The sequence below is a fragment of the Calonectris borealis genome, chromosome W (assembly GCF_964195595.1).
Source record: "Calonectris borealis chromosome W, bCalBor7.hap1.2, whole genome shotgun sequence".
Classification (NCBI taxonomy): Eukaryota; Metazoa; Chordata; class Aves; order Procellariiformes; family Procellariidae; genus Calonectris; species Calonectris borealis.
Window position 1 is genome coordinate 52,302,576 of NC_134351.1, and position 11,618 is coordinate 52,314,193.

The 11,618-nt window shown below is 40.0% G+C and overlaps 1 protein-coding gene across 1 annotated transcript in view; it reads left to right on the plus strand.

The window, feature by feature from the left end:
- Positions 1-8,850, plus strand: part of LOC142074718 (putative bromodomain-containing protein 10) — a 31,657-nt gene extending 22,807 nt beyond the window's left edge. Inside the window, exons 6-8 of the mRNA XM_075135545.1 lie at positions 1,521-1,636; positions 4,551-4,738; positions 5,219-8,850. Coding sequence (XP_074991646.1) covers positions 1,521-1,636; positions 4,551-4,738; positions 5,219-8,838 — 3,924 coding nt within the window. The 3' untranslated portion in view covers positions 8,839-8,850. The remainder of the gene's footprint in view (positions 1-1,520; positions 1,637-4,550; positions 4,739-5,218) is intronic.
- The last annotated feature ends 2,768 nt before the right edge of the window (positions 8,851-11,618 follow it).

An 11,618-nucleotide genomic window follows, 5' to 3' on the forward strand; every position in this document is an offset into this window, starting at 1 on the left:
TACATTATCTGGTTGTGTAGCTGCCCATATATACATGTTCTCTCATTTTTGTGAGTGACTTGATAATAAAGTTTTTAGAACAAATATTTATAAGGCATACGTGTTTAAGAATGTAAAAAGATGTGTTTCACAGCATTATATTCACTGTGATTTTTTTTTTTTTTAATATCGCATATTGCCTGTCAGGAAGCAGCAAGAATAGCTGCTCCACAAATGTAGGTGAGCTGGGAGCTGAGGGTGACAGCAAGGCAGGGGAAGTGCCCTCACCAACAGGGTGCACTTCCACTGCACCCAAGGAAGAAGAGCAGAGCAGGTCCAGTAATGGTAATCAGGGTCAACCACAGTTCATTTATGGCCAGGCAAGTTCAGAGTGACGAGGCAGGGCCGAGGTCAAGCCAGGCTGGGGTCAGTAAGGTATGCTGCTGGGCACAGCATACCTACAGCATAGCTCAGGCAAGACCCAAGGGTGAGGGCTTGAGCTTAAATGCAGCCCCGAGCAAAAGGGGGAGGTCCCCGCCAAGGCATCTCCCAGCTCTTTCTCACACATTAGTGGTTTTCCCAGCAGTCTGATCCCAAGTTACATGGCTGCACCATATCAGAGCTGCCCTTGAGCACAGGCAGCCAAACCCCAAGGAGCAGGGGCAGGGGGAGGGTGCAGAGCCTGTTGGTTCCCTTAGGGCCCTGACAGCAACTATTTAAATGAATAGTGAGGAAAACTGTGTGCTGTGCATGCACACTACTCATTTTTTCACAATGTTTTTTATCCTCAGTCAGCCTTTCCAGTTTTAACAAAACAAGAATTCTTTATGGGTGATTATACATGCTAAATTTCAGTTTGGAAAAGAAAGCAGTTTTTAATTGCAAGATTGAGTTAAAAAACTAAAGGTTTTTACAGCTGCAATGTGTTCCTTACTCCATAGTCTGTTACTTTATAAATGGCCAATTTACAGAACTTTCCTTTTAAGAACTTTATCTAGAATTTTGGATGAGCAAAGTGTAATGCAAAGTGTGTGTGTGTGTGTGTGTAAAATCCTGAAAATGATACCAACTTTTGTTTTTGTAAGGGTCTATATAAATTATATCACTTATACATTAAATGAATAGTTATACAATTTTTTATAGAAATATCTTTTTAATATTAACTTTTGAAGCTTTGTATATTTGATTGCCTTCCTTGACCTGAAATGTCTACGACATATATTAAGGTTACTCATATAAGCAATTTTAAACATGTGGTGTAATTGTTAGCAGGGTTCTATTCATTTCTAATTTTGAGCAATCTGAAAAAGTAAACATCTCTGCACTGTTGCTTTTATAAATTAGGATATTATCTCTTTGCACTACACAAACTGTAGAGTATTAGGTTTGCCTTATGAAAGTTGGTAATAGACATTGTGAGACTTAATATTGTTCTAGTTATTATTTTTCTATGTTGTAAGTGTACCAAGATTGTTGTAGGACTACTATAGTATAACAAGATTCAGATATAATGCAATGCTAAATGTTATTTATGTTTGCAGGGAAGATGGTACCATCGAAAGCAAGCTGTAAAGGAATTACATAGTACATTGATACGACTACTTAATGAACTGTTACCATGGGAACTAAAGCTAATGAAAGCATTTCAAAGAAACAGGTAATTAGCTGCTCTTTTTAACAATAATACAAGAAATTTGAAACAAAATCCAACTCCTTACTTTTAAAAACCAGTCAGTCTTAGCTGGCTTCTAAAATCATGGTAATGAAGATATAGAAATTGAGAATAGAAATGATATCTAAGTAGCATTTTAGTCTGAAGAGGTAAATGTTATTTTCTGTAACAGATTTACTGATTACAAATAAATTTGAGATTTAACCCCTGTTTTTTTTTCACCACGATGCTCTAGAATCCCTAAACATGCTTGTCTCAAGCTATGCCATATCATAATCTAGCCGTGGCTAATATTGCTGTTTGTTTGATCAAGAAATTCCTGAAAAACAGTATTAAAAAACCTGGACCAAGTCTTCTTACAACTTTTTAAGTCAGTCTATGGTATTAAGTACTACCTAAAATTACCTGAACTGGTCATTAACAACCTCATAAGAGAACTAGTTCTTAAATTGTTATTATTTTGAGAGTCTTTCTAGTTTTGTAAATTAGCGTATATCTGGGATCATGTGCATCAGACAAACATCAGTGTAGCAGTGATAGGATTAAAGCTAGTTAAGATGGGTAATATCAGCAATGAAGATGAGGTGAGGACTAGAACCCAGATTCAAAGCCCTTTAAAGACTACATATGTTGCTACTGCATCTTGAAGCTTGTGCTACTGTTGTCTGTTAGCTAATGTCACACTTATCTTAGAAGGAGGATCCAGGGAACTACAGGCCAGACAGGTGAATAACTGTTGGGAAGGTTATGGAGCAAATCCTCCTGGAAGCCATTTCTAGGCACAAGAAGGACAAGAATGTGACTGGGAACAGCCATCATGGATTTACCAAGGGCAAATCATGCCTGACCAACTTGATTGCTTTCTACAATGAGATGACTGGCTCTATAGACAAAGGGAGAGCAGTGAACGTTGCCTACCTTTGGCCTTTGACACAGTCTCCTATAGTATCCTTAGAGCCAAATTGGTGAGGTATGGACTGGATAAGTGAACAATAATGTGTATAGAAAATTGACAGGACTGCTGAGCTCTAAGTGTCACGATCAGCAATACAAAGTCCAACTGGTGGTTGGTTACTACTGGTGTCCCTCAGGGATCAATACTGGGGCCAACACTGTTGATTGTCTTTATTAATGACCTGTATAATGACTCAGAGCACATTCTCATAAAGTTTGTGAATGACACCAAATTGGGAGGGGGCGGTCAATGTGCTGGAGGGCAGAGCTCTTATTCAGAGGGATCTGGACAGGCTGAAGAAATGGTCTGACAGGAACCTCAAGAAGTTCAGCAAGGACAAGTACCAAGTCCTGCACCTGGGCTGGAATAACCCTATGTACCAGTACAGGCTGGGGACCCACTGGATAAAAAGCAGCTTTGCAGAAAAGGACCTGGGGGTCCTGGTGGGCAACAAGTCGAACGTGAACCAGCAGTGTGACCTTGCAACAAAGGAGGCCAACAGTGTCCTGGGCTGTACTAGTAACAGCGTAGCCAGCAGGTCCAGGGAAGTGATCCTTCCCCTCTATTTGGCACTTGTGAGACCACATCTGGAGTCCTGCATCCAGTTCTGGGCTCCCCAGTGCAAGACAGACACAAACATACTGGAGCAAGCCCAGCAGAGGGCCACCAAGCTGGTCAGGGGGCTGGAACACATGACATATGAGGAGAAGCTGAGAGGACTGTATTTGTTCAGCCTGGAGAAGAGAAGGCTCAGAGGAGACCTTATTGTTGCCTGATCCGAGGATGCAGAGAAGACAGAGTCATACTCTTCTCAGAGATGCAAACCAACCGAGTAAGAGGCAACAGACACAAGTTGGAACATGGGAAATCCCAATTAGATATAAGGAAAAAAAATCATCATGAGAGTAGTCAAACGCAGGAACAGGGGCCCAGAGAGTTTGTGGAATACCCACCCTGAGGTGTTCAAAACTTGACTGGACAAAGCCCTGAGCAACCTGATCTAATTAGACTTGCTTTGAGCAGGGAGTTGGACTAGAGACCTCCAGAGGTCCCTTCTACCCTAAATAATTCTAAGATTTAAGGAAGTACCAAAACCTTATTTTTACTGTCATAGTGGTTGAGTTTAGGTCCAGGCTAGAATTCTATCCTAGACAATTTGCTAATTACTAGCATCTCTTCACTGTTTTCTTAATGTATCTCTCTGATGTCATGTTTACCACTGGCTGAGCTCTGTAGTTCACTGTATTTATATGCTAAAATACCACTAGATCTCATCTGAGCAATGATATAGAAGAAAGAACAAGGGAGAAAGTAGCATTGTGTGACTATCGAGGTAAGTATCATGTTATGGTGGATATTATTTTGCAAGAGTGTTCAAATGGAGTGAAGTACCTATGTACTACTATCTTCTGCACATTCCTAATGGAATATGAGCTTCTGGAAGTGAGTGGCAGCTATTTTAGTGGCTGAAAAATGAGGAAGGTGTTTTACTGAAAAAAGGAACATTATGGTCATCTAACTGCACCAAAGACATGATGCATTCCTGAATGCAAGAATTGCTTATTTTTCTAGATGAAGCTGTCTTCAGAGGAAAGAACAGATTTGTAGATTTGTTACAGATGTACCTGTATTGATTAGAGTATTAATTATCATAGTGTAAGGTGGAAAGCAGGAAATGGAGACAGGAAAGTAGTGATGGGTCAAATTTTACTCAGTCTTGTTGATTATTGTTAAAGGACTTAAGAGGATAGAATTTCATTTCAGTGAGGGAAGACTTTTAGAGACTTGAATATAGCTACCCTGCACATTTTTAAAGGGCATAGGTTATTGTAGGCTATCTTTTCTATTTGAAATTTTTTTGGGGAGAAACTTACAAATAAAAGCATGAAAAAATTGAATCTTGTTCCTCAGTAAAGTTAGTTGTTGTGTGTCATTATTTTCAAGGTCTCGATTGAAGAAAGACTATGATAACTTTCAAAGACAGACAGACCATGATAAATTTACCAGAGAATTATGGAGTAATGACAAAAGTGAGGGTGATGCTGGCAAAGAGTCTTTTGAAGTAGTAACCAGTAAATCTTCAGAGTCTGTAGAACATGAGGATGTTTCCAAAAAAGATCACCTAGACTATGGTAAGTACTTACTGAAATTTAATAGCCTGGACTTGATTCAAGGGCCTATTATTTTTTTCATGCATGTTTCTGTCATATATTTTACCTTAATTATAGTGTAAGCATACCAGATTTTGTGATGCACTTCTGATAGATGGTAGACCAGGAGAAGGGGCAGAGATGACCTAGATGAGAATTTTGATTTTATGTATTAGTAAGCTTTTGCAATTTTTGTGCTTAATTATTTCTGTGATAAAATAGTAGGCCTGCTCAGAAGAATTTACATTAAATCAGCTGTAGCTTAAGTTGTTAAAAAAAAAGTAAAATACATTACAGATGATTAATGCTGTCATCACCTCAGAAACTGTTCTTGATAGCTGTCCTGACAAATGTTTATGAACTAGCACTTTGCCTTTATCTGAACATTGTCAAACTGTCGTATAGGTGTATCAATTGCAAACTTGTAAAACACTTAAAATTTTTACTTTACTAATTTTGCAGATGAAATGAAACTGTTAGGGATGGTTTTACCTACAGGAAAAAACAGACTTCTAAAAAGAGATTGGACTTCTAAAGAAATACATAAGATGCTGCCCAAATCTGTTAAACGACAGTCTGAGCAGAACAGTTGTCTGGATGATAGCACAAATGAGCTTTTACCGAGAAAGAAAGCTAAGTTGAACTCTACTGAGGCTATAGTCCAGAGTTCTGAAAGTGGCATGCAGACAGACAGTTGTTTGACTGAGCTGAAACAATATGAACAACCAACTCCAGAATCATTTTTCCTGTCAGATCCTGCAACATCAATATCAAACTTTCTGAAAGGGACCAAACCCATCCAGGCCTTGCTTGCCAAGAGTATTGGAAACAAAGTAACATTAACAAATCGACTGCCACCTCCCCCAGGCATAAATGTATCTACTTCTGAAAAAACAGTTATATCACCTATGGAATCACTGCCAATAAAACCAGCACTGCCTTGCCAGACCAGTTCAAAAAGTCCTTTGCAAACAGCATGCAAAATGCCAGGTAGCCATTATGTATCAAGAGACCTTCACAACAGCTCAATGAAAATTCAAATGCAAGCTGTGACTGACCCTAAAACTGGAGAAAAAGTCATGCAACCTAAGAATTTTCTTATTCAGCAGAATGAAGGAAAAACTATATTGAAGAACATTCAGTCATGGCAACAAAAGTCTCCTGAACTGCACTGTACAACGTTCTCACAAGCAGCAATTGTCAATGTTTCTTTAACACCTGTCCTGGTAACACCAACTGCACATGCTACCAATACACTGCCTAGTACAATTTTTAACAAGCATATTATGCATCTGTCACAGATAACTAGTCCTATGAACAGAATGCAATCATTGCCTTCTATAAACTCAACAAGTAACTTATTATCATCAACAATTACAATGAGCCACAGTGAAACTGAGAAAACCAAGCCTACAGTTTCAGCTGCCCCATTCCCTATATCTTTGGCTTTACCCACTGTTTCTACAGGTAGTCAGCCTTTTACATCAGCAACAACATTAAGTGGATCTACAAATACTACTTCTTCCTTTCATAGTCTCACATCACAGACTAGTGACTCCTTTGAAGCTAAGCAAGAACTAAAAACAGTGTGTATAAGAGAATCTCAGGCTATTCTGGTCACAACACGAGATGGGAACACAGGAATTGTTAAAGTACAGACAAACCCAGACCAGACTGCAGCTAATAGTTTATCTCCTAATTCAGCTTTTGCTTATGCACCTCAACTTAAGGCATTTTTAGTGCCAAAATCCACAACATTATCAACCTCTACTCTTTCATCTATAACAACAGCCACGTCTGATTTTCCAGTTTTTGGACAAGCATCTGTTTCTGTGTTTACCACCTCAGCAGCTGCTTCTTTCAACATTCCATCTTTTCCTGCTGGCTTAAATCAGATAATGGGGAAAAATTTCAAATGTATGTTAGGGCAGCTTCCTCATGGGGGCATTTTGAATCAATCAAAGAAAACCTGTCATGTATCCTCTCCTACTTTCTTGGCCCCCCTTTCCTCGACTAGCACTTTGATGTCAGCAATTCCAAGCAGTCCTGTTAATGCAATTAGTGTTGAACAGGATAACACTGGCATTACCCCAAATTCTTCAATGCAGCAACAAAGTGATACTAAAGCTAAAAAACATCCCCTTATACAATCTGAGATTAGTATAGCAACAAATGGTGATGTAATCAGTGGTACTCCAATTCAAAAAGTTATGTTAGTCAAAAATCCACCTATTTTGTCTCCATGTGGGGCTACAGGAGTCAATATTATACCTTCTCTAACTTCCACTGGTGTAAGTGCTCAGAAATTAGTTTTCATTAATACTCCACTTCCTAGTGGTGCATCAAACGCTAATCTAGTTGTGGAGTCATCAAAACAGATCCTCCCTTCTTCCCTAAACAAAACATTTGTTAATGCCACAGAGCAGCCACAGTTTGTTTTGATCCCATCTACAGTAGAAGTACCAATAAAAAAAAAATCATCACCTAATGTGGCTCAAGTAAAAGATGTGAAAATTGGACTAAACATAGGGCATGCCTTTGTAAATACCAAAGGCAATGAACAACAAACTCCACCAATTAATATATTGCAGTCTGTCAATTCTAAGGGAGAAGACAAAAAGAGTATGGGTCTTACTTTATGTTTGTCAAGCAGTGGTAGCTTGGTTCCAGTACGTTCAGGGTTTACAAGTCAAAATGTTACATCATTGAATAAATCCATAGGTGTTGTAATGAAAGATGCAACTGCCTTTACAGTAACGGCAGCAAATGCATGTTTGGAATCTGTTTCAGTAACACCAAGTGAGACTTCTGTTGGGACACAACCTACTGTCTTGATTGATGGAAACAACACTTCAAGAATAAGGCCGGGTTTAGCTAAGCAACTGTGTACATTGAATATCAGAAATACTGTGGGTATATCAACTGTGGAAACAAGACATCTTGCTTCACCTGTGCTAATTTCAACTACACGACCAACAGTATCTCCTCAGAACTTATCATCTACTTTACAGTTTCCAGCTGTTAGCCTGCCTGGATCTATAGCCATCTCCCCCAAAGTGATACATACAGTTCCTCACTTGATAGCAGTTCCAAATCTCCCCTCACTTCCAAAAGACCAGCCACCCGCATTGCTTCAGTTTCAGTTACCAAGTATTTCAGCTGCTTTGCCATCTAATGCAGATATTCACAAGCCTCAAACTATATTGTCCTCTGCTTCACGAAATACAGGTAAAGTCATTAATTTTCCCAGCTTTTCTTCTCTACAATGCCAGCAGATGTCTCCCAATATAGTGAAAGTAAGTCATACTTACACCTGTGCTTCTGCTATTCAGATGTCTACAACTTCACCCTCTGTAACAAGCCAGGCAGGAGATCAATTGAATGAACCTTGCATTCAACAGAAAATAATTAACACCAGTATGCCTTTGTCACCTGGAACTGAGATAATGATTAATGGTACTCATTTTATTGTTCCATCACAAGGCCTTGGACCTGGCAGCCATGTTCTTCTCCTCTCTTCTAATACAAAGCAGACTCCTCTTCCTTTAGCTATTAACCATGGTCAAGGGGCTCAAGGTGTACCAATTGTTAATCCTGTACCCCTAAAGATCACACTAGCACCCACTAATTCATTAAATTGGCAAACATCAAAACATCCTTTGAAAAGCTCTACAAAAATTGTGAATTCTTCTGGGTCTGCAAATGCTTTACCCACTGTACACACAGTGCCCCAGATATTGAATACTCCTGCTAGCTCATGTGCTTCACTATCAACAACAACACTGTCTATGTCTTCAGTGATAAAACCTCCAGCTAATCTTTTAGTTGCAACTTCTTTGATTTCTGCCATGCACCCTGAGAACTCTCAGTTATCAAGTAACACTTCAGTGTTTGCCTTAGATAAATCTATCAAAAAACTGTTGGTAAGTCCAGAGGGAGCCATTCTGAATGCTATCAATACTTCAGCATCAAAAGCTTCATCACTGCCTTCTGTTGTAATGTCCACAAGCAGAAATCCTATCACTGTCTTTCCTCCATTTCAATCATCTTGCCTAGATAAACCTGAAAAAGCTGCATACTGAACTTAGAGCAAATGAGCCACTTTGAAATGTTGAGGCATTCTTTTTCTTTGGAAGTGGTTGTTATAACTTAAACCATTTCTTATTTTGTTTAAAACGTAGTGGATTTCTTTAAAAAATTGTTAGATTATGGCTCTTTTCCATTTATCTGTGGGGCTTGAGAGGAGGAACAATATATTCAGGTTCAGTCAGGGTTATGCTTTCAGAGGGTTAATAAAATAGTCATGACATGAATTTGTATATATTCCTGAATTCTTAACAATCTCTACTAAACTATATGTACAAAGAACTATGCTGTTTTATTCATGTTTTGTTGACCCAATGTATAGGGTTTTTAAATTTTTTTAGTAATTTTGGACCAGTGTACTGTTCAGCAACAATGCAGAAGAATCTGCATGTAATAAATCAAGGTGCTATACTGCTTTGTGTTGGTAATAGTTTAAAAGTGTGTATATCTGTTGCATTGTGGCAGAAAATACATATATATGCACATCTTTTCATTTAATGCAGAAGCATCTCACCATGGCTGGGTGCCTCTCTGAAGTGCCTGAAGTGCCTCTGCATACAATAGGGAGCAAACAGAAGGAATTAGAGGTCTGTGTGCAGCTGCAGGGCTGTGATCTCATCAGGATCACAGAGACATGGTGGGATAGCTCAGACAGCTGGAGTGCTGCCATGGGTGGATACAGGCTCTTTAGGAAGGGCAGGCTGGGAAGGCGAAGAGGGGGAGTTGCCCTTTATGTGAGAGAGCAGCTGGAATGCATGAAGCTTTGTCTAGGGATGAACAATGAGCCAGTTGAGAGTTTAGGGGTTAGGATTAGAGGGCAGACCAACATGGATGACACTGTGGACTGCCTGATCAGGAAAAAGTAGATGATGCCTTCTTCAGACAACTGGAAGAAGCCTCACATTCACAGGTACTGGTCCTCATGGGGGACTTGAACCTCTCTGACATCTGTTGGAAGGACAACACAGCAGGGCACAAGCAAACCAGGAGGTTTCAGGAATGCATTGATGACAACTTCCTAACACAGTTGATTGAGGAGCAGACAAAGAGGTGCTCTGCTGGTCGGGGATGTGAACGTTAGGGGTACCCTTGGCTGCAGTGATCATGAGATGGTGGAGTTAAGGATCCTGAGAGGAAGGAACAAGGCAAATAGCACGCTCACAACCCTGGACTTCAGGAGAGCAGACTTTGGCCTGTTCAGGGAGTTGCTTAGAAGAATCTCATGGCAGACAGTCATGGAGAGAAGAGGCATCCAGGACAGCTGGTTGATTTTCAAGGATCACCTCCTCCAACTTCCAATTGGTCCATTTTGAAGAGCAGAAAAATCAAGGAAAAGCAGCAGGAAGCCTGCATAGATGCACAAGGAGTTCCTGCCTGAAGTCAAATATAAAAAGGAAGCCTACAAGAGGTGGAAGCAAGGTCAGGTGACCCAGGAGGAATATAGAGACACCGTCCGATTGTGCAGGGATGGGGTTAGGAAAGTCAAAGCCCACCTGGAGTTGAATCTGGTGAGAGACGTGAAGGGCAACAAGAAAGAATTGTACAAGTACATAAGCAGCAAAAGGAAGGCTAGGGAAAATGCAGACCTGCTGCTGAATGGGGCAGAGACCCTGGTGGGAAAGGACATGGAAAAATGCCAAGGTACTCAATGCCTTCTTTGCCTCAGTGTTTACAGGTAAGACTGGCCTTCAGGAATCCCAGGCCTCTGAGACCGGGGGAAAGTCTGGAGCAAGGAAGACCCTTGGTGGAGGAGGATCAGGTTAGGGAGCATTTAAACAAACTGGGCATACATAAGGTCACGGGGCCTTACAGGATGTACACAAGTGCTGAAGAAGCTGGCCAATGTCTTTGTGAGGCCACTCTTGATTATCTTTGAAAGGTCATGGCTATCTTGGGAGGTTCCTGAGGACTTAAGAAGACAAAGCCAGATTCTTCTGAGTGGTGCCCAGTGACAGGACAAGAAGCGATAGGCACAAATTGAAACACATGAAATTCCTTCTGAACATAAGGAAACACTTTTTTACTTTAAAAATATTAAATATATTGTTATTTTTAATATTGGTCCAGATCTGATTAGAAAAACCAAGAACACTTGTGACTTTTTAGTGTGGTTGATGTTTCTGTTATATTAGAAAATTTGAGTTATAGCCATTGTTAACTAATGACTGTCACTTGATTTCTCCTTCTAATGTTTTAGTCCTTCCCCCATTTTTTTTCTTAAAAATTCAGCAGATGATAATGTGGACTAACAGCAGATGCTCAGTTGGAGTAATTATGATTGTGACTGCTCTCTTTGGATCAGTGCTTCTTTTTATGCTCTGCATTAAAAAAGTATTCAAGTGATTTATTTTAGCATATCTCAGTTCTCATCATTCTGTTATGTTAATTCATTGTCACAAGGGTAGAATCAGATGATAAAAATTTACTTCAGATCCTTCATTCTGAAACCACCAATCTCTACAACATCCTTTCCTTTATCTGACTTTATCACATATGCTAGCTAAGTTAGCACAGTGAAATAGGTTGTCAGCCTCTTACAGGCCTCTTGTCAGTGCATCTCCATTGGTCTGTTTAAAGGTGATGATACAAAGTAGTAGGACTAGTCCTTTTTCCATATAAAGGTCAAAGCACACCTTATTCACCAAACATATATGCAACTTTCCAGTTCCTTGTCTTCACTTGTGATTTGGAACCTGAAGGACTGTCGTGGTTTAACCTGGCAGGCAGCCAAATAACACGCAGCCGCTCACTCACTCCCCCCGCCCCCCAGTGGGAC